The sequence below is a fragment of the Caretta caretta genome, chromosome 10, assembly GCF_965140235.1.
Source record: "Caretta caretta isolate rCarCar2 chromosome 10, rCarCar1.hap1, whole genome shotgun sequence".
NCBI lineage: Eukaryota > Metazoa > Chordata > Testudines > Cheloniidae > Caretta > Caretta caretta.
This window is the reverse complement of record NC_134215.1, coordinates 28,349,697-28,374,143: the sequence shown is the minus strand read 5'-3', so window position 1 is coordinate 28,374,143 and position 24,447 is coordinate 28,349,697. Positions and strand designations below refer to the sequence as shown.

The 24,447-nt window shown below is 39.2% G+C and overlaps 1 protein-coding gene across 31 annotated transcripts in view; it reads left to right on the top strand.

Annotated features, from left to right (window-relative positions):
* Positions 1-24,447, top strand: part of RBFOX1 (RNA binding fox-1 homolog 1) — a 2,443,894-nt gene that overhangs the window by 1,488,423 nt on the left and 931,024 nt on the right. Inside the window, exon 1 of one of the 31 annotated variants that reach the window (XM_048868155.2) lies at positions 24,039-24,065. The exons of the other annotated variants lie outside the window; for them this stretch is intronic. Coding sequence (XP_048724112.1) covers positions 24,054-24,065 — 12 coding nt within the window. The 5' untranslated portion in view covers positions 24,039-24,053. Of the gene's footprint in view, positions 1-24,038; positions 24,066-24,447 lie in introns of those variants that run through there. 31 annotated transcript variants of the gene reach the window in all.

Genomic DNA, 24,447 nt, shown 5'->3' with positions numbered 1-24,447 from the left:
CTGTGCCTCAGTTTCCCCATCTGTATAATGGAGATGATACTGACTGACAATGTAAAGTGTTGGAACTCTAAGGATGTAAAGTATCATATAAGAGCTATGTAGTGGTGGTGTTATTGTTATTATTATTATTATTACTATTATTATTATGCTTTCTCACAGGTCAGAGAAGCCTTTCTTCAGTGGATTAGAATCCTAATCCATCCCTCAGGAGCTGAAATGGATGCCCTTGGAATGTGTTACTTGGTTTTTGCTTGCTAGTAGTAGTGCTTTTAATGCAGAATATTAATCACTTGCACTCTGTGTCACATTGCTAATTAGCTCTCTCCTTTAACATGAATGGATAAATGGTCATGTCCCATCAGGTCTATAGGTGTGTGTAACAAAAATGGAATTTAAAACGTGTAATTCCAAGCCTTGTGGTTTTGTGGTTTTTTTAAGTCCTTTTCCTCTTCTTTTTCCTTTATTTTTATTGTAAGTACTTTAAAGTTCAACATCTTCATTAATGATCTGGAGGATGATGGGATGGATTTCACCCTCAGCAAGTTCGCAGGTGGCACTAAGCTGGGGGGGAGAGGTAGATACCCTGGAGGGTAGGGATAGGGTCCAGAGTGACCTAGACAAATTGGAGGATTGGGCCAAAAGAAATCTGATGAGGTTCAACAAGGACAAGTGCACTGCTACAGGCTGGGGACCAAATGGCTAAGCGGCAGTTCTGCAGAAAAGGACCTGGGGATTACAGTGGACAAGAAGCTGCATATGAGTCAACAGTATACCCTTCTTGCCAAGAAAGCTAATGGCATACTGGGCTGCATTAGTAGGAGCATTGCCAGCAGATTGAGGGAAGTGATTATTCCCCTCTATTTGGCACTGGTGAGGCCACATCTGGAGTATTGTGTCCAGTTTTGAGCCCCCCACTACACAAAGGACAAATGGACAAATTGGAGAGAGTCCAGCAGAGGGCAATGAAAATGATTAGGGGGCTGGGGCACATGACTTATGAGGATAGGCTGAGGGAATTGGGCTTATTTAGTCTGCAGAAAAGAAGAGTGAGTGGGGATTTGATAGCCTTCAACTACCTGAAAGGGCAGGGGATCAAAGGGGGTGGAGCTAGGCTCTTCTCAGTGGTGGCAGAGGACAGAACAAGGAGCAATGGTCTCAAGTTGCAGTGGGGGAGGTCTAGGTTGGATATTAGGAAAAACTATTTCACTAGGAGGGTGGTGAAGCACTGGAATGGGTTACCTTAGGAGGTGGTGGAGTCTCCATCTTTAGAGGTTTTTAAGGCCCGGCTTGACAAAGCCCTGGCTGGGATGATTTAGTTGGTGTTGGCCCTGCTTTGAGCAGGGGGTTGGACTAGATGACTTCCAACCCTAATAGTCTATGATTCTATGAATGTTCTTATTTGTTGCTACCATCACTATTTTTGCAGGTTGATTTGTCTTTGGACTTTAAGTGAATATTCATTAAAAATTCTAAGGCCCAACAATTTATGAATGGCATCTGTTTTACAGTGGTAATCTGGGAAGTTGTAAGATGTATATGAATGGAGTTTCCTGGTGCTTGTCTAGTAAAATCATTGTTTGGTCTCTTGGGTCAGCATCTATAAATTGTTCACATGGCCCTTAGTGTTTAAAAGGTTTCCAGTGGCAACACATTAGGCTATGTATGGGCCAGGATTCTGAGCTAGTATGGGGGAAAATGGAACCATCTAATTTTCAGTATTTAAGGGGTCCCCAGTATTTGTCAGCATTGTGAGCACTTGAGAATCCTGGAGGATATTTCACTATAGCTAATTGCTATCTGGGACTGTTGAAGTTCTACCTTTCCAGTAGGAAGGGAACTCTTTTTTTTTAAACAGAAATTTGTTGCAATTCCATGATATTCAATATTCAGGGCAAGTGAAATTGTAAGTCACCATTACCTTACTCCTCTAATTTATTTTTATGGCAGGTCTTGCTTCACTAATAGATATTCCTAAATATGTACCTCCTTTCTTTTCTCAATTAACAAATCTCCAATAATTTTTTTAAAAAAAACGTTGAAGTTACAGTGTAATGCCAAATCTGATACTGCTCTTAAAAAATGAGTGATTTGACTGGCTTCTGCATTTGCTGATGAAAATGTAAGCTCAAGAGGAAGTGTTCTTCCTGTGTTTTTAAATGAATAAATGTTTTCTTTTGCAAAAGTCTTCTGTTCATAGAAATGTGGTGTTATATTTGGAAAGTTTATTGAACAGCAAAAACCTTTCTTCACTTATGTTAGCATGAATAAAGTCAGAACTACAGTGGTTCTTGCCTCAGGCCATTGCAGTTCTGTTGCAGTTCTATTTTATATTCAGATTTGTTTTGAAGTGGCCATTCAGAAGGTTCTGTCTGATCAGAGGTGAACAAGCAATTCATAATTTATTCTTCTTAATTTTGGGAGGACTCATGTTACAATAATGAACATTATTAAGAGAACCTCCATAGATGATGATATGAAATTTGTATGTTTTATGTCCACAAGTTGTCTGCCTGCAGGGCGTGATATGCTTCTATATGTTATCTTATTTGCCACATAATTTATATGAATAATTCTTGATTTGAAGACTGTTCTTGAACAGTTTGTTGTAAGTATTTAAAATCTGAGCTGTTCAGGGTCACATTGCATATCTATTTGTACTTTGATTCAGTGAGCATTTTGCTTAGACTCAGATTTCAGAGATGAACACACAAAATTACAAAATCCACAAATATTCTCTAGTCTTTTCTTAAAATGTGCTATTTCCATCAACAACCGTTGCCAGTAAACTCATTTGCTAGATTATTTGTGGGAAGCAAATGCCAAAAGGATGTGAACACAGTTGAAATGAAGTCATCTAAAATGCAAATAAACACTTTTTACTGTGTTCTCTAAGTCTAGACTTTCAAGGGAGTCTGAATTCTGTTTTCACTCATTCATTGTTTGCATGAGTTAACAAAAGAGTTTTTAAAAATCACTAAAGTAAAAACTATAAACTTGGGGCAACTAATTGAAACTCCAGATTCCTTTGAAGATGAGATTTTATCATGAGGACATATTTTAAGACCACATGTCAATGGCAGAAGTAACATCTGTCTGCCAATACAGGTGGAAGAATGATACTGTGGGCAGAGTGACAGCCACTATGGCCCTGATCCTGAAAATACATTAAGCACATGTGAGGCCTTATTGAAGTCAGCCCTCTGTTAATAGCTAGTTATATTTTATGTTACAAAATATACTTCACAACAATATGTGGCATGAGTAGAGCATAAAGTGGTAAGAATTGTTTATCATACAATACACCAACTTAGATTTCTTTTTAGAAATTACCAATTTTCCATGGTTAAGGAAGGTCACCATGAGCAATCTCATTTTTTGGACAGATGGCGATATATGAGAAATGGTCCATGTTTGCTTGCATTTCCAGAAGCAATTCAGATGATATTGTGACATTAGTCTGCAGTGGATATCAGATGTGTAAAAGCCATCCTCCAATTTAGTCACTTCTGTATTCAGACAAAAGCATCTGTAATTGCTTACTAGCTTAAGACATCTGCTATGTTTTCTGTTTGTGATGCTAATTTGTAGAATAGTCTTTCATCCTTGTAAATTTGCAAAATGTCTTTGCAGGATAACTAGAGTTCAGCTTTCAGTGACCAACAAACCAATAAACTGCTCTCAAACATGGGTTTCATCTGAGAAGTGGAAGGGGCAGGGAATCAATTTGCAGTTCTCTTCATCTTGACCAATTTCTTTTAAAGAATAAGAAACACTTTGAATTGATACAGATTAATTGCATGGATTATATCAACTGTCTTCATCAGGATCCCATAATAGCAAGAAAATGAACATCTGTATGTTTACTTTCTTCTTAGCCACATGTAGAATTAGTATGGATTCCTGTGTCCATTTTTTTTTTCTTCAGATGTCAGGGGTTAAATCTAAACTTTCATAATGCAGATGCTCAGCTTTTTTAAAATATGCCAGGGCTGTACAACTTTCATGGCATTTGAATACATTAGTATTTTAACTTGTGACTTTTTTCATGTTAGGCTTGTATTAGTGTTTTTGTAATTTGTGCAGGCAAAAGCTAGATAATAAAAATTTAGATGGATGGAAAGAGACTATTATAATTTTAAACAGCAGTCTGAAGTTTGTCTTTTAAAGTTGCCCACTTGACTTTATAGCTGCAAAAGTATGAGGACAGTGTCATGATAAATGCTTATGTAGCACTTAAGTGATGCATAGCCTCTGTGTTAGCCTTCTGTACATGGGTGATGAATTCCATCCTTAGAGATTCTTGGGGGGGTTTGGTGAGCAGGAGGGAAGGAGTGTTGTTTGTTTTTTGGTTAGTGATCCCGTTGGTTGGTTGTTTAATTTAACTGGAAATTATTTTACTGGATTAATTTGGATAAATTGGTTTAACATATCTCTGTGTCAATTTCTTTGTATATGTAGGCTCTGGGCCAGATCCTCAGTTGATGTAAATCAGGCAAACTAGATTTACAGCAGAAAAGGACCTGTTCCTCTTACTCTGTTTTAAGGACTGGATGTTGGATGTTTACATCGATGTTCTTTAAGATTATATTGGTGTAAAAGAGAATATTTTGTTTTAAATGAAATGTGTGTTTAAAAATGAGCACCATTTTACAATGGTTCCCTAAATAAGTTACAGAGCCTAAAAATTCCTATATACCTGACTGATTATAATACTGTACTAAATCAAAAGTGACTGCATTTAAAACTTCCATAAAGACAACTCAGTCTTTTTAAATGATGGTCTGGCAAATGAAAGATCCTTTATTCTTTTCTCCCCTTGTTTTTCCTTGGGGTAATGAAAAATGAAAAATTTTGTGTAAATGTCAAAAACATCATAAAGAATAAATCTCAGGGGTTGGTTAATGAAACCTTTCTGCCTGGTGGCAAGCGGCAGGCCCTCATTGCTACAACAATTGGCACTAGGATGCTTTGAGCTGTAATATCTCAAGGACTGTGTAGTGCATTCCATCATTGATTCCTAATTTACTTAGTCTCCTAGGCACCTGGCTGAGACAGAAACAAAAAGCAATGAAGCTGTTGTTATATCTTCCCCCCACCCTTTTACGCTGTCTGTAACTTACAAAGATTTACGCTGTATTTATTGTCTATATCTTAAAACACATGAGGTGTGCGTAATTGGATACCCTTGTTATCTGCCAGTGTTTAATTATTAGCTGGATTATACAGACAAGTTGAGAGAGTTTATTTCTTATTACATACCTGATTTCAAATATGAAATCTGTGCAAACTGAAACAATAAAAAATTATATACCCAGTGTGTGGTCATTGTATGTGATGAACAAAAAACAGAAATGAGAAAACATTGAATTGATTAGGGCAATTTGTAATGCATGGTAGTGGGCAGTTCTGCAGGGTTAAATGGGGAAGGTTTGCATTGAGGATTATACACTTGTGATCCTAGAATGCAAATCCCTCATGAAAAGCTTTAAGATATCAGAGGTATGTGTTTGAAATGTCATGCTTTATGTGGAACTCATTCCTTGTATAAACATTTCACTACCTTGAAAGTGGATGGCCATTTTTTCCCATGTGGATTTTCAGTAATATTTATACATCACAGTATTGCCAAAGCTATAGTAGAAAGAACATACACACATCCCAGTTTCAATGTGGGAAGCAATAGCTATATCTGCTACAGTGTTGTTGACCTCTAAATATCATCTGGGTAGGCGTTTGTAGTATTCAGAGATTGATCTATTAATTTGGATTTTTAAATATATATATTTTAAATATATAACCATGTACATATGGTTTTGGATGAAATATATGTCTATTCATCCAAAGCCATATGTACATGGTTTCCTGGAAGCACTTGTCGTAATTTTTGATTACAAATACTTCATTTCATATATTAAAAACTGTTCACTGGGTCTAGTTTTATACATCTTTTTTTTTTCCATGAGAATCCTATGGGCACAGTAGCCATACAATATCACTCCCTGTGCCCTTTAGTATAACACAGGCTACTCCACATAAGAACATAAGAATGGCCATACTGGGTCAAACCAAAGGTCCATCCAGCCCAGTATCCTGTCTACCGACAATGGCCAATGCCAGGTGCCCCAGAGGGAGTGAACCTAACAGGTAATGATCAAGTGGTCTCTCTCCTGCCATCCATCTCCACCCTCTGACAAACAGAGGCTAGGGACACCATTCCTTACCCATCCTGGCTAATCACCATTAATGGACTTAACCTCCACGAATTTATCCAGTTCTCTTTTTAACCCTGTTGTAGTCCCAGCCTTCACAACCTCCTCAGGCAAGGAGTTCCACAGGTTGACTGTGCGCTGAGTGAAGAACTTCCTTTTATTTGTTTGTTCTTAAACCTGCTACCCATTAATTTCATTTGGTGGCCACTAGTTCTTATATTATAGGAACAAGTAAATAACTTTTCCTTATTCACTTTCTCCACACCACTGATGATTTTATTTACCTCTATCATATCCCCCCCTTAGTCTCCTCTTTTCCAAGCTGAAAAGTCCTAGCCTCTTTAATGTCTCCTCATATGGGACCCTATCATAAATATAAAGGGAAGGGTAAACACCTTTAAAATCCCTCTTGGCCAGAGGAAAAATCCTTTCACCTGTAAAGGGTTAGGAAGCTAGGATAACCTCGCCTGGCACCTGACCAAAATGACCAATGAGGAGACAACATACTTTCAAAAGCTGGGAGGAGGGAGAAAAACAAAGGGTCTGGGTCTATCTGTGTGATGCTTTTGCCGGGGCCAGAACAGGAATGGAGTCTTAGAACTTAGTAAGTAATCTAGCTAGATATGCATTAGCTTATGATTTCTTTAAATGGCTGAGAAATTAAGCTGTGCTGAATAGAATGGATATTCCTGTCTGTGTGTCTTTTTGTAACTTTTGGGTTTGCCTAGAGGGACTCTCTATGTTTTGAATCTAATTGCCCTGTATGGTATTTACCATCCTGATTTTACAGAGATGATTCTTTTTTACTTTTTACTTCTATTAAAATCCTTCTTTTCAGAAACTGAATGCTTTTTCATTGTTCTTAAGATCCAAGGGTTTGGGTTTGTGGTCACCTATGCAAATTGGTGAGGATTTTTACCAAACCTTCCCCAGGAAGTGGGGTGCAAGGGTTGGGGGGATTTTGGGGGGAAAGATGTTTCCAAACAACACTTTCCTAATAAATAAACCCAGATCAACGTTTGGTGGTGGCATTGGAAGTCCAAGGGCAAAGGGTAAAATATTTTGTACCTTGGGGAAGTTTTAACCTAAGCTGGGTTAAAGTAAGCTTAGGAGGTTTTCATGCAGGTCCCCACATCTGTACCCTAGAGTTCAGAGTGGGGAAGGAACCTTGACAGACCCGTTCCAAGCCCCTAATCATTTTAGTTGCCCTTTTCTGAACCTTTTCAATGCCAGTATATCTTTTTTTGAGATGAGGGGACCACATCTATATGCAGTATTCAAGATGTGGGCGTACCATGGATTTATATAAGGGCAATAAGATATTCTCCATCTTATTCTCTATCCATTTTTTAATTATTCCTAACATCCTGTTTGCTTTTTTGACTGCTGCTGCACACTGCGTGGATGTCTTCAGAGAACTATCCACGATGATTCCAAGATTTTTCTCCTGATTAGTTGTAGCTAAATTAGCCCCCATCAGATTGTATGTATAGTTGGGGTTATTTTTTTCAATGTGCTTTACTTTACTTTTAGCCACATTAAATTTCATTTGCCGTTTTGTTGCCCAATCACTTCGTTTTATGAGATCTTTTTGAAGTTCTTCACAGTCTGCTTTGGTCTTAACTATCTTGAGCAGGTTAGTATCATCTGCAAACTTTGCCACCTCACTGTTTTCCCCTTTCTCCAGATCATTTATGAATAAGTTGAATAGGATTGGTCCTAGGACTGATCCTTGGGGTACAACGCTACTTACTCCTCTCCATTCTGAAAATTTACCATTTATTCCTACCCTTTGTTCCCTGTCTTTTAGCCAGTTCTCAGTCCATGAAAGGATCTTTCCTCTTATCCTGTGACAACTTAATTTATGTAAGAGCCTTTGTGAGGGACCTCGTCAAAGGTTTTCTGGAAATCTAAGTACACTATGTACACTGGATCCCCCTTGTCCACATGTTTGTTGACCCCCTCAAAGAACTCTAATAGATTAGTAAGATATGATCTCCCTTTATAGAAACCATGTTGACTTTTTGTGCAACAATTTATGTTCTTCTATGTGTCTGACAATTTTATTCTTTACTATTGTTTCAACTAATTTGCCCGGTACTGACGTTAGACTTATCGGTCTGTAATTGCCGGGATGACCTCTAGAGCGCTTCTTAAATATTGGCATTACATTACACTATCTTCCAGTCATTGGGTACAGAAGCTGATTTAAAGGACAGGTTACAAACCATAGTGAATAGTTCCGCAATTTCACATTTGAGTTCTTTCAGAACTCTTGGGCGAATGCCATCTGGTCCCTGTGACTTGTTACTGTTAAGTTTCTCAATTAATTCCAAAATCTCCTCTAGTCACACTTCAGTCTGTGACAATTCCTCAGATTTATCACCTAGAAAAGACGTCTCGGGTTTGGGAATCTCCCTAACATCCTCAGCTGTGAAGACTGGAGCAAAGAATTCATTTAGTTTCTCCACGATGACCTTATCATCTTTAAGTGCTCCTTTTTGTATCTCAGTTGTCCAGGGGCCCCACTGGTTGTTTAGCAGGCTTCCTTCCTTTTGATGTACTTAAAAAACATTTTGTTATTACCTTAGAGTTTATGGCTTTTCTTATTACATTTTTACATTTAATTTGGCAGTGTTTATGCTCCTTTCTATTTACCTAACTAGGATTTGACTTCCACTTTCTAAAAGATGCCTTTTTATCTCTCACTGCTTCTTTTACATGGTTGTTAAGCCACGGTGGCTCTTTTTTAGTTCTTTTACTGTGTTTTTTTAATTTGGGGTATACATTTAAGTTGAGCTTGTATTATGGTATCTTTGAAAAGTGTCCGTGCAGCTTGTAGGGATTTCACTCTTGTCACTGTACTTTTCAATTTGTATTTAGCTATGCAAAAATGAGGAGGTTAGTTCCCCTTTCTGAAATTAAATGCCACAGTGTTGGACTGTTGAGGTGTTCTTCCCACCACAGGAATGTTAAATGTTATTAAATTATGGTCACTACTTCCAAGCGGTCCTGTTATAGTTACCTCTTGGACCAGATCCTGTGCTCCACTGAGGACTAAATCGAGCGTTGCCTCTCCCCTTGTGGGTTCCTGTACCAATTGCTCCAAGAAGCAGTCATTTAAAGTATAGAGAAATTTTGTCTCTGCATTTCGTCCTGAGGTGACATGTACCCAGTCAATATGGGGATAATTGAAATCCCCCACTATTATTGAGTTCTTTATTTTGATAGCTTCTCTAATCTCCCTTAGCATTTCATCATCACTATCACTAGCCTTGTCAGGTGGTCGATAATAGATCCCTACTGTTATATTCTTATTAGAGCATGGAATTACTATCCATAGAGATTCTATGGAACATGTGGATTCATTTAAGATTTTTATTTCATTTGATTCTACATTTTCTTTCACACATAGTGCCACTCCCCCCCTGCATGACCTGTTCTGTCCTTCCGATATATTTTGTACCCCGGAATGATTGTGTCCCATTGATTGTCCTCACTCCACCAGGTTTCTGTGATGCCTATTATATTGATATCCGGCTTTAACACGAGCCACTCTAGTTCACCCATCTTATTATTTAGACTTCTAGCAATAGCAGATGACAAAACTGACCAGGGACAATCTCTCATATTGATAAAGCTTCTGGAGAGAAAGTATATTATAAGTCTCTCAAAATCAGAGAATGTGGTTTAAATAGGTCACTTATTTCAGGTGCAGGGGGCTTCACCCTAGTAGTTTTTCACAAGGATATATCCTTTTTGGCAGTTCAGCCCAAGAAAAGGCAGAAATTGCCTCATAAGGCTTACACTAAGAGGTTTTCACAGCCTCAGATTGATACCACTGGAACCCTGAGAGCGTGCAGTACTGGACTTTCAAAACCATATCAGGCACTGAGTACAACTACCGACAGTGCTGAGCTTCCTGTACCAGTATCTCACTTGGCACTGTACACCACTGTACTAGCACACTCAGTGCCAGCTACTTTGTATTCCAGCACCATCAACCCCTACACCACTTGCGACCACACTGTCCTTCTCAGAGCAGAGATCATGGTCTCTGTTGCTATCCATGGTGCTGAAAACATATTTTGTACCACTGATTAATCTGCACCAATTAAAATGTATGCTATAGGATAGTTAGATGCAGTCAGATAGCCCTCTGGACCCCATCCAGGATTAGGACTTTGTCTCCCATTCCCTGACAAGGGTCTACTGTTGCTTAATTTATTACCCATCAAGCTGTGCACACTGGGGGATTATCAGAAGAATATCCTCAGAGAGAAATAAATTGAGTAAGTTCCCATCTTGTGGTTGTCCTAGATGTGGTGGTAGTTCTGTTCACTGAATCTCAAACAGATGACTATAGATTTCCAAGACATACTCTACTGTATAGTGCAGTCCCTGCTGAGGTGGCTCACCCAAGCTCTTGATCATACTCTATGCTACTGTGGCTAGTTGCCTAGCACTTTCTATTAATGAAGCCATGTTACAGCTGGTCAAAAACATCTGGCACACTCTGGCATAAGAACGGCCATACTGGGTGACTAATAGTCCATCTAGCCCAGTATCGTATCTTCCAACAGTGGTCAATGCCAGGTGCTTCAGAGGAATTTAAGAGAATAGTAATCATCAGGTCATCCATCCCATTGCCCATTCCTGGCTTCTGGCAAACCGAGGCTAGGGACACTTCAGAGCATGATTTTGCATCTCTGCCCATCTTGGCTAATATCCATTTGTGCACCTATCCTCCATGAACTTATCTATTTCTTTTTTTTTTAATTGTTAGTTATAATCTTGGCCTTCACAAAGAGTTCCACTGGTTGACTGTGTGTTGTGTGAAGAAATAATTACTTTTGTTTGTTTTAAACCTGCTGTTCATTAATTTCATTCCGTGACTCCTAGTTCTTGTGTTGAGGGAGCATTATTTACTTTACTTTCTCCACACCAGTCAGGATTTTATAGACTTCTATTATGTCTCCCCTTAATAGTCTCTTTTCCAAGCTGAAAAGTTCCAGTCTTATGAATCACTCTTCATATGGAAGCTGTTCCATACCCCTAATCACTTTTGTTGCCTTTTCTGTACCTTTTCAAATTCCAATATATTTTTTTTGAGATGGGAGACTGCACCTGCATGCAGTATTCAAGATGTGGGCATACCATGAATTTATAGAGAGGCAGTATGATGTTTTCTGTCGTATTATCCAGCCCTTTTCTAATGATTCCCAACATTCTGTTCAATTTTTTGACTGACACTGCACATTGAGTGGATGTTTTCAGAGAACTTTCCACAATGACTCAAAAATCTCTTTCTTGAGTGATAACAGCTAATTTAGACCCATTTACTAATTGGTGATAGTGGTTCAAACGTCAGAAAACAAGAGATAATAGTGTGTCCATAACTCAACTACAGTCTGATCTGAGAAGAGTCATCTCAGTAAGTGAAGAATTAGGTTCACAACATTGTCCAATTCACTATGGAACTAGGGTTGGAAATTATCAAAGAAAAATCTCTTTTGACCCCAGCTCAGAGAATGTTTATAAGTGCAGTGATAGACTTCTGTACTGTCAGAGGTTACTTGCCCCTCTGCAGATTCAAGTCCAGTGCCACCCTTATCAAACATACACCTGTGTGAAAATCTGCTGGTCTCCTCACACATATAGTTTTCCTATACATTGATGTCACAGCATGCCAGAAAACACTTACGTTGCTTGCAGAGCTCGGTGAAGTCAGTGTGCCTACCAAACAGACAGCATATAGACATGTCAGTGCCAGTTCCTCATGAGATCCTTTCCTCACTGAATTGGTGGAGATTTCAGTCAAGAATTCAAGGGAGTATTATTTTCTCTTCTCTTCCCACCAAGACCCTGGCGACCCGGTTGGGATGGAAGCACATCTGGACCATCATAAGGTTCAGGGTCTATGGACTGAAGAGGAGATAAGATTACACATAGTATTAGCATTCAGGGCAGTTGATCAAGCCTCTGTTATGTTCCTTCCAGTGATTCAAGGAATGTTCATGCAAATTGTGACGCATAACACAATCACTAACTTTTATATAAACAGACAGGGAGGAGCTTGCATATCTTCTGTGTGCCAGGAGGTTGTTTAATTCTGGAACTGGTGTACCTACAGTCAAGTCTCACCTATAACACTACATCTCCTCGTTCTATAGAATTCCTTGGCAGATTGACAAAGAGTTCTCCATTGACTGCAAATGGACAATCATAGACTCTCTGTTATAAAAGAATCTTCCAGGAATGAGGTCAACTATCCGCAACAGTCAGGATCCAAAACAATTCTTACATTTTTCTCTACGGGAGGCCTAACCTCTGGACCCCCATCAAATGTGTTCATTATTACATTGTTTCCATGGCTGCTGAATGCTTACCTTTCTATTCTACTCTTATTAAGAATATTGAGGAAGATCAGGCATAACTCAGACATAGTCATCATGATAGCACCTGCATGCCCAAGACAATTTTGGTACTCAGATCTCATATTCTTTTCAACTTGCCCTCCAGAACACTTATTTTATCAATCAGACTTGATTTCCCAGAACAGCAAGAATGTCCTACATCCAGATCCAGCTTCCCTCCACGTTAGAGCCTGAATGTTGGCTAAATAGCAGAGGAAGAAAACTACACCAGGCTAATATACACTGTCAAGTTGGTTAGGTTCTCCGTATAGGCAGAGCAACCTCAGTTACTTTGGGCTCTTTCTTTGTTAAAGAGCTCAGGACTAGCATGTAATTCCATTTGGGTGCATTTAGCTATATCAACATGCCATACCTTATACAAAGACACCATTTTCTCCCACCTAACTATGACCAAATTCCTAAAGGGCCTTATGTCTGTCTGTCTGTCTGTCTCGCTCCCCCTCCCCCCCACCCCGTTAGATAGCTGCCTCCTCCATGGAGCCTTAATATATACAGTTTTTTGGGCCAAGGTAGTCCTTGATTTTCATTTTAACCAGGCAATATGTTTAGTACTTAACTTTCTCAAACCACATAGCATTCGGGGCAGGCTAGATTGCGTATGTTAGATGTACTTAGAGCACTATCCTTCTGTATACACGGATCTAAGCTGTGGAGTCTCCCCAAGACTCTTTATAGCATTTGCAGGCAGGTTGAAGGGGCAGGCTATTCACCATTTCAAAAGCCTTTTGGTTTTTCATTTGCATCAGAGTCTGTTAGGAGCTAACCAGCTGAGATCTCCTGGCTCAAATTAGAACTCGGTCTACTAGAGCTCAGGCAGCCTCTGTCACTTCCTTGGGAAGCATACCCATCTCAGAAATATGTAGAGCAGCAATGTGAGCTTCAGTCCATAATTTTACAAAGCACTAACTACTTGCAAAAACATGGATGTAATTCTTCTTTCAAAAGTGATGTTCTATGATCTCTGTTTAAGGAGACTCTGAACTTCCACAGTCAGCTTATCAGGTCCACTGTTTGAGAGTCACCAAGAGTGGAAATACATGGACAATCACTCACAAGAGATAGTTACTTTCTTTACAGTAATTTTCCTTGAGCCATATTCTCCATTACCCATCTTTCTCTCACTGATCTGGAGTCTTTAACATCTGGATTTTATATTGGCATAGGAACTCAGGGGCAGTGGGGCCTGCTGAAACTCTTATGCCCTAAATATGGGGCACAATGACGCTTGGAATGCATGCTCAGCTCCAAAAGACACTGATGGCCAGAGATTCTGATGCTGAGGCCCTGGGGCACATAAGTGGTATCCATGCAGACAGAAAACCACCAAGAAATACCTTTACTGTAAGGCATGTAACTATTTCTTCTCAAAGAGAAAGCTGTTAACTTTTTTGGAGAGAAAGGAACTGTGACCCAAGAACTCCTTAATGCCAAGTGGCAAGGGGTTTACAGGAATATCTTGATTCTGGTATGTAAATAGTGGTCCTCCAAAAAATGTCATATGAGGCCTTAACTAAAAGCAAAGGTCATATTGGTCCTAAATAACTCTGTGAAATGTACCCATGGATTAATAGATTCCAAGGCCAGAAGGGATGACTGTGATACCGTCTGACCCCCTTAAAAACACAGGCCATAGAACTTCCCCTGAATAATTCCTAGAGAATTTCTATCATACCTAGAATTTATAATATGTAAGGAGGTAGGGGTGTGTGTGTGTATATAATATACTTAAAATATGTTTTTAAGGTCTGTATCAAGGCATTAGTCACTAGCCAAGGTGAGGAACAGGTTTTCCTCCAGACAGTAGGTAACAAATGTGTGTATATATATCTCTGCTGGAATGTAAATTAAGAATTGTAAGCTAACACAATGAATGCCCATTTACATCTGAAGTCAAATGTTAATGAGAAGATGTTAAGTCAACAGGGAATTGGCACCCAGAGAAAACAAGCTATATGTGATATCCTGTCTCTGAGGACTGACAGTGAACTTTGGGTATATGTATAAGAGAGAGAAATCCTTCCCTCAACCCCCAAGCCTGCACATAGGAAGTAAATGGGCAGTATATTTGCATTCATGAAAATGGGAACTCAGTCAAACTTGGTTGAAAAGCTGCAAAAGACTTTGGGTGAGAAAAAACTTCTTCAGATAAGATGTTAAACTGTTAGTTAGGTTTAGTCTCTGGAATTTGACATTCCCCAGGGTACAATCTGGACTGATGGACAGCTGTGTTCCCTCAATTTGCCAACCTGGGATTTCACTGTGAGAGCAACCGCTCCTGGTCAGCTGTCACATAGCCTCTAGCTTGTAAATCACTCCCAGGTATGCTGTATGTGCTATAGCCAGACACCCATAAATTACACTTTGAGCAACACCAGCAAACTCCCAGTCCAAGACTTTCCCTCATAAAAGTGCATCTTGTTCTGTCCAGCACCCTTCTGGACAACACAAGCTCATATAAAATCCGTCATTTCATTAATAACAAATGATATTCCCAAATGGAATTCCCCAAACACTTTAATCCAAACACACACTGGTTTAAATAAAACAAGTGTATTAACTACAGAAAGATTTGAAGTGATAAGAAATAATGAGACATAAACATGAGAATTTGGTTACAAAGAAATAAAAGATAAAATGCAAACTAATACCTAACTTCACAAGCTAAGTGAATTCAAAGCAAAGGTTTCTCTCACCACATCCTTTAGCAGTCTTACTGGCTGGACTCCTTTCAGCCAGGATCCTTCCCACATTTCCTTGTCCTTCTCGTGGTGTTGATGCCATGGACAGAGAGAAAGGGAGGAGTGGTTTGGGGCACTTTCTCTTTTTATAGTAATTTCTCTTGAGCAAGAATAATCTCCAGCTGAATTTCAGGAGACAGAAGGTCTTAGGGGACAGGAATTGCCTGCTGTTTCTTTGCCAAAATGTAGGTTTTTCACCCTTTTTCCTGCTGTAGAATGGCCACTTAACCAGGTGATAGTTCATTTTATTTTGTTCGACACCTGGCTGAGGTATCAGCTTGCTTTTTGAGGAACTGGTTTGTGCCTGCTTTTCTAAACTTAGAACAAGTTTCAGTAATGTTATACAGTAGAATCTTTAATAACTTCACATATAAAATTCTTTGCCGCTTTCACATATAATGTTGCCACATACAATTTACCAGGACAATAATGATCAGCAAGTTATGAGTTTTCAAATGATACCTCACAAGACATACTTTGTACAAAATTTACCACAGTCCTGTAAAATGGGTGAACATGAGGGTACAAAGGTGTGTTACAATTTTGTTTTATATGTAACCATTTGTTTCTAATATTCTTTCTTATTACCACTTGAATCTTGACTCATTGAGAATAAGCTTATTCTTGTTTTCTCTAACATCAAAATCTTGTGATGTTAAGCAAAGTGCTGGTGCACAGTTGAATCTTGAAAATGGGTGTGTTCTGTTAACTTTGGGGATAGAAGACCTGGTATTTCTGTGACTTGCCAGTGATGGGCTGGATATCTCATGGGAACTCTTAAAAGGGATATAAAGACTGGGATGCACCTGCTGTTAACCTGCAAAGCAAAGAAAGGGCTAGCATAGCCTAGAGGAGAGTGCTTGAGTGACCAAACAGCTGGCAGTGTTGGGAAGCTGACACCCACTGGGCACAAGCAAGATATCTCACTCTGGAGGCAGGGGATAACAAAGTGACTCTCAGTCCTGGGTATCCCCGAGAACTGCCACAACAACAGACATGGCCATAGGGTTAATCAATTATCCTATGTTCCTTTATTTTTTACTGCAGCCTGTAATCACTCCAGTAGTCTCCTTGAAACCAACACACCTCTTCGGGTGTATAAGGCTTGAAGGATCACACACACAATATCTGCAGTTGGTATCTGCAGAGCATAGCTGTTAATTTCATCAATTATTTATCCACTGCTGTAAATGTACCCTGCACTGTAGGGATATTTGCAGACTGCAGCAAGGGCTTTTCACAGGCAACTTCTGTTAACTGCTACCCTTTCAGCCAGTTGAATGACCACATTCAGAGGCAATGTGTAAGGTAGTGTGGACTGTGAATGGACGCAAAGAATCTGAAGAGAGTCTTCTGTCTTGGTGTAACTTATACAGTGAGGGGCTGGCAGCAAGGGGAGTATCTGTAAAAGAAACTAACTGTGGGTGAACGTGTAAGTTAAAAGAGCACACTCCCTATATTTAACTGCTGCTTTTGGACTCTTGGTGTGTAATTTAACACTCCCTTCAGGTTCACTTAACCACAATAATCAATGAGTAATATGCACTGCTTTTCTGCACATATTGCCCCTGAGTTGAGCCCATAGGCTCAGCTAAACTAATTCAGTCTAACTAACTAACTCCGGTCTCTGAGTGCAACTGTTCTTGTTCAAATACTGCCCTTAGCTACAAAAGCTGGATGCCAAACCAGTAATAACAGCCTTTTTTGTCTCTTTTGGGTGGGATGCCATAGGCTTTAGCATATTACAAGGGAGTTAACCCTTGCTGATCTAATGACTTCTTTGTTTGGACTGTCACAACACAAAAGGAATGTTGTTGGAAATAAAAGATCATCAAATATCCAATTAAATACAATGATATATTGGGTTTCTCAGTTGTTCACTAGTTGAGCTAACGGGTTGTCCTGTTGAAATTATCTGCAGTAATGTAAGCTCTTGAGAGATTCCTCAATAATAATAATTTGTTTTTAACTGTTTTTGTTGTATGTATCACTTTTGCCACATGTTATTAGCAGCTCCATGCATATCTTGAAGTTGTTTGATGTTTATAACTTGAGATCATGAATGATCTTTGAACTAAAATGTCAAATAAATCAGTGTGATAGATTATTTGGCCACAGGGATGGGGGAGGAGGAGGGATGGAGGACTCATTTGTTGTAAATGATCCTATCAGTAAATATAAATTATACAAAAAATGTGCATGGATTCAAAGCCAGATTGAATAGGTTACTGCAGATGTGAGCTCAAGGACATATTTAAGTAAGTAAGTTTGTTAACAAGTCAGTGCACAAGCAGGTTTCTGCAACGGGGGGGTTAGTGGGAGAATGATGAGTAATAATTTTACCTTAAATAAGCTGTTTTGTTAAGCAGGATCATAGAAAGGAATCTGCTGTTGAGCTGAAGTGGAGAAGTGTTTTATTTTAGACTTGTCCAAGATGCACTTACCCTTGTACTTATGCTTCTTCAAGAGGCTTCCATTTCTGTGGTGCTGAAGTGGGAGTGTTTTGAAGTAGGAGCCACTCAAAGTGAGAGTGGGCATAGAATTGACAGAAAATGGTGTTAGATGATCTCTCATTAGGCCTGTGAGCTTTTATAAGCTTACCCAAGCACTCTCAGCTCAAGCTTTTATGATCTTTTATGATGAGTCATAACTTAGTAGATAAGAGGAGGCCTGCTTGAGAGTAAAGTTAAGAATCCAGACTATTTTTGGAAATGTTTTTGGTCATTACAATAATTTATAGAGTTGGGAAATGCTATTTGATGTACAATATAGCCTGTGGGGGGAACAGTCAATTTGTAATCAAAATTTGTAACCTCACACCTCCTTTAGCTGGTAGGTCCTGTAGGTCAGGATTATGGTTAGTCATTAGGCAGTGATGTTTGCTTTGTGTAAGTAAGAATTGAATTCTGCGTGTGGATTTAAAAAAAAAAATCCAAATTTGTGTTTCTAATTGCTTCTATAAGCACAAAAATCAGGCCCAATTCCAGTGAGTACAGGGAAAAGTTGTTTAACTGTCCCACAAATGGATGCAAATGGAAACTTCATGTGACCATTCACAGTGTCACCCATTCGGAGCAGATTGGTCCTTTTACATAAGTACAAATAATTTGCATAAAAGGGTTCGGCATAACAACAGTGATTAGTGACAGGGCTGTTTGAAAGCATCTTCGAACCAAAGATGACCCGTGCCTGCCAATCGTGGGGGGGTGGGGGGGAGAGAGGGGGGGGAATGACAGAGTGAAGGCAACTGGCTTCAGCCGTATTACTGAGCATGCTCAGTAAAAGCCAAGCAACAAATCTGGAGGGTGGTGGGCATGTGACCCTGCATACCCTCCCAGGTATCACCTCTATTTTGAACTGAGACATTTCTGAGGCATCCTTTCCCAACATGCTCTAAAACAATGTGGATCAAAGACTTCCCTGGAATTTTCCTTTATAAACAGAGAAATGATTGATAACCTATCATATAGTTGTTAGTTCAAGCCTGGTCTCTAGGCTTGACTTCTCTCATAGAGTCATTACCTAAAGACTATCAGTCCACACCATAGATCCTCTCTCTGTAGATAGCCACTCCAAATATCTAGGTGGATAAACAAGCGTTTTTTGAGGCTAACACTTCCAACCGGTTACAGCATCCAGTTCTGATTACAAACATTATTGTTCACTATTTTCCTTAGGTATAGAAATGTCATTATTTCAGATAATTCTGGACAGATGATTCTTTACCATGATTTAAGTTGCTCTTAATTGCTTTACTGAAGGGAGATAGAACACCTTTTAACCAAACAGCTGAGCGATTTGCTATGACAATTCTGCCACTGTGCATTCACTTAATTTCCAATTAATCAAACATTCAATAAATCATTAGTATAATTACACCTGCTCAGATATTCCTACCCGAGCACATTAGCTATGCTCAGGCAGACTCTTTAACTGGCTGTGTGGATGGATTCATTTGTCTGACCCAGTTGGTTGCACGTCCTTGCTCCTTGTGAGCCTTGCAAAATGATGGGCCAGAAATTTTAATTATTTATAGCACCACAAGTTTGCTTGATTTTCCTTTCTTACTTCTCACTTGAATGCTCCTACAGCAACCTAAAACAAACATCACTGTAACAGTGACTGGTTAATTTCTGAAGCTTTTTTAATCATTTTCATTCCCCTACTGTGCCACTTTTCTAATTACACTATCTCCCCAGGTATACAATAATTCCCTCATCACCATATATCTCAACCACAGATTATTAAAATAATATAGCTTGTGTCATATAAATGTAACAAAGTATCTTAAAGATGCTTTATTGAAAGCCAGTAAATTGGTTCATCAGACTAATGTTTTAGGGCCCTGTTTTTAAAGGGTTGCACAAGTATAAACCCATGAATTACTGCAGTAGTTTTGCACAAATTGATGTAATTTTTTGGCACCTAACTAAGCAAAAGACACACATCTGAGAGGGAAATTTGCAAGCATTAAAGAACTGACCCTCACAACACCCATGTGAGGGGTAGGTAAGTATTTCTATGTATCCTCTTTGTACAGAGGGGGGACCTGAGACATTGTGTGTGTATGACTTGCCTCAGGTCCCATGGCAAGTGTGTGGCAGGAATGGGATTACTCAGTACTGAGATCACCTTCCTCTTAGTAACCATGCTCTAGGCATTAAATCATACTTAGATGTGTGACTTGCTGTTATACCCCAAGTAAACAATGCAGAGCATGCAGCAGCTGGCACATTCAATAACCTGAAACGCTGGGATCTGAGTGTCAGTGGAAGCGCTTTATTGTAGGTATTTACTTTGGTTCTATTCCTTTACAAATTGTCTCACCTAGTGAGTGTTCAGTTTTTCTTTTGGTATATGTATTGGAGGTGATTCGTAATATTTTACTCCCTTGATGGATGTGATCTTCAGAATTAACTGAAGGTTTCATGAGTTAGCTAATAAGGAAAATGAGTTATCTATCCCTTGGCAATCTATTCCATATTCTGTTTATGCTTTCTAGTTTCTTTTCACCAAATAGACTTTTCACAGCATTAAGGGGAAATTGTTTAAGCTAGCGGGGAAAAGACGTGAAAGAATCCGTTTGAAACCATTTTCAGAGAAAGTTACACTAATTGGACATTATTGTAATTATGCAAACATTTGTCAAGTTTTTCTTATCTTAAATATTATTAATGGAATGCCTTGATGAAGCAAATGTCTTGCTTTCAATATACTCTAGGAGAGAGAGAGATGCCCCTGCAGAGCACCACCTCTCTCTGTCCCTCTTTATCTAGTGTGTGGTTCTCAATGACCACCACAGCTTAGGGACAGTTTTCTTAGGGTATGAGAAATGGGGGATGAAAAGTGTTTCTTTATTGATGAAAGTAGGTATGTTTCTTGTTATTCAGTCTCTCTTTCAGATTATAAACAATAGAAATGAGGTTGTATTTGTATTTTGACTATACAAGTGTTTTGTAGACAAATTTATCCGACGAGATTGACCTTTGTTCTTTCATCATGTCAGATTAACTCTGCTAATTGTCTAGCCTTTCTATTCCAGTTCCATCTGTCTCAAACTTTCCCACATCCCCAAAATCCAGAACAGTTTTCCCAAATCAAGAATCCAAGGGCTGCAGCTTTATTACAGTTCATTATAAATAACTTACACGATTAAACATAACAAGCCAGAAAATTAGCCATAATAAACAAGGGCTCAGTTTGCAGTTGGTTGGGGAGAAAGTCATAGCCCTTTAGAGGTCTTATACCTTCACCAATGTAAACAGTGGTATAAAACTTCACCTGCCATGTCACTGCAAGCTCCTTTACAGCAGATCCCTCCAAGGTTTAGCACAATGTTAGCTCAGTCATGCCTCTTTGCTCAAGTACATAGAGCACCTTCCCCCCCTCCCCTTTCTTTCTGAGGTTTCATTCCTTCTCTGGAGAAACCTTGAAAGAAAACCCATTTGTTTAGTACACCCACATACAGGACAACACCGGCATGGTCAAGTTTTGATTTTAGTCCCCCTAATTAGACAAATTAATAGTATTATCTGAAAAGTATCCATTTTGTTTTGTAATTTATTGTGCTAAAACAGAAAATAAATTGACTGTTATATATCAACAGCAAAGTTATTTGTCAAATAGGTTTTGCAATTTTACAGAGTGCAGTTTTAAACATTCAGAACTTTGTGTGATAACCTAATTAATTAAAAAAGTCCATTAGATTGAAATGTATCATAATGGTTTACTTTGGGAAATGTAACAAATTTTTTATGAGCAGTGCTCTACGGAGGAATTTATCAGCTGAAAAGTGTCTGCTGGATCTGACAAGTGACAAAACAGTTTGACTCCTGGTTCACATTTTCAGAAATACGTGGTTACTTATTGATGAATGTGACTGACGAGCACATTAATGTACAGTCTGATCTGGAGGTTTTTACTGTATGTCTACCGCTGATTTGAAATACATACAGGACTTATGGTACCTCTGAATGTAATTTTGGTTATATACTGGGCATGGAAACCTTGTTTTGCATACATTTACTTTATAAAATCGTATTGACGTGTGACTCCCTACATAAAATAAATCTTGGTCAATTTATACATTTTCTGTGTTACATACAAACTATATCCAGACACAAATGTACAGAGGGCTTGATGCTCCTGTTCAGCCAAGCTCCCACTAAGGGTTCTGATACCAGGAAGAATTTGCATTGTGGATTTCTTCTCAGCCATGTCCTGACCATTCCCTGGCATGGTATCTCTACAAGGTGAGGACTGGCACATTAGCCACTTCATATCAGTAGAGAGTTTGCCTCCACCAGGGTAATTCTCTGTTGGGTCGTTTACAGCTGGAATCTGTCCATCTTGTGGGGCCTGAGCGATGGAAAGGGAAGGGATTGTACCAGAGGATCTAGACGAGAAAAACTGGTGCTGGGCACAGTAAAACCAAAACCACTTTTATTTCAGAGGGTTATTGATTAAGGCACAATTAATTGCCTTCAGTTTAATGTACCATCTTTTATGTGATGGGTATGTGTGAGTATGATGTTGCCCTTTGGTAGCTGAATGGACAGAAGACCTATATTACTGCTACTGGCTAAAGGAGCTTTCATTTAGCTCAAGTGGTGGAGGCCTCTGCCTGGAGCTATAGTATCAAAGTTCAGTGTGAGTGTTCAATATATTTATTGCCTGTTGCCAGCACCACGTGGATTTGTTACCATCGCTCATCCACGATATGCCATTCACAGAGGGGTATCACTTGCATGTTCCTATACCTGGCTGTGGACCTAAACAACCTTAAGTCCACCTTTTAGTAACACCAGACAATAGCTATATAATTTATGATTAAGGAATTTTAATCTTTGTCCCAAACAAAGATTAAACAGTTTTTTAAAGATGCATTAGAGTCCCCTCTCCTTCCCAGTCAGGCCTCGTGGCCATAAGCTCTGATTGTCCCACTACATGGAAAAACTGATTTTAGGGTATTGTAAGGTTTGCTTCCTATGAAACACGCTAAAAGGAGTCTGAATCCAGAACTCAGTTATCCAGAGATCTGCTAGAAGCCCTGTGCCTCCACACTGCCTCCTGGTACCCATTTTTCTCTTCTGCTAGCTGCCACAGGAACCTCAGAAAGTGATGTTCCATATCCTTGAGGCTGCCAACATAAAAGTTAGCATAATGTAAGCAGTTTGCCAACACGGATAGGGGCCTAGAGAAGATGTTACATGTAACTCACCCTCCATGCCTCTTTCTTTCTTGAACATGGCCAATCACCTCTCGGTTTGCAGATTCTCATTCCTTTGGAGGGACTCCAAAGTATTAAGGGAAAGGAGATATGATGCTCCCTAGGCAGAACTCCCCACTTTCTCATATGTAAGGTGGAAATATGTATATGGAGGGCTGCTGTATACATGGATCTACAGAGAATGATCAGTCCCAGGAGCCTGTGTTTTAAAGTGCATTCTATCTCCACCTTCTCCAATGTCTCCCACCTCCCATTTTAACACTCCCGGGTCCCCTGGTTTGAATATAAAATCATTATAGGGAGAGGGAGGAGGGATACTTCCTGTTCTAGCTTATGCTGTTTTCAGTGTTACCACCAAATATTTTTTTCCATGGATGCCAGAGGTCTCCTGTTGGTTTTCGTCATCAAAAAGAACAAACAAAAAAGTTGTTGAAGGGCAATAGTTCCCTCCTTTGTATTGTGCGTAACTGTCTCATGGAAGCCTGCAGAATCTTACATTCTGCACTGCACCAGGAGCTAAATATCTCCTCTGCGGTACCTGTCAGAACTCCTTATTTTATGTTGATCATGTTAAGTGGATAGTAAGTATAATGTAAAAGCAGGATAAATACATGACACTTGCCTTCTAAATTTGAGAACAGGTTATGCAGTAATAACTTTAGAGACTAACAAATGCAGTTACTTAAATGTTTTTAATTAATAAAACACTTACTATTTCTGTATCACATAATTAGATTTCTGCAAGAAAATCTAAATTGAGGGCCCTAGTCATCAATGCAGCCTGAATTATGCGTATATAGCTTCGTTTTCACATTGTTTTTCTGTGCAGCATGATGGGTGTGTTGGCTACTGTATTCATCAGCAAGAAATCCAAAAAGCATTCTAACATCTGTGCAAAGTGCGAGCACCCTCATACTTAAGTGAATATTTCTAATATGGCATGAGCAGCCTGGTGAGTGTGTAATTTTTGTGCACTTTTATACTTTATTTGCAAAGGCAGAGGCAGTGTCTCTCAGTACAGAATGGATAGGAATTGATTGATTTCATAGCAGAGGGTAGAAGGTTACCACTTACTCTATTGATGATCCTGCTGCTGCAGATTTTTATAGCCTAAAATAGTCTGTCACCTCTAACACTGTTGCACTAACATTCTAGGGCATGCACTCCAGATCTTCATCTGCTAGTGTAAAGAAAGTTAACCTCATCCCAAAGGGCAGGACTCTTTGTTCAGGTGCTCACAAAATATTGCTACTGCAACCGTAGTTCTAGTCTTGAAGAGGATTACAAACAAAATTGAATGGGGCTGGGAACAAGATCCTAACTCATCACTTTGT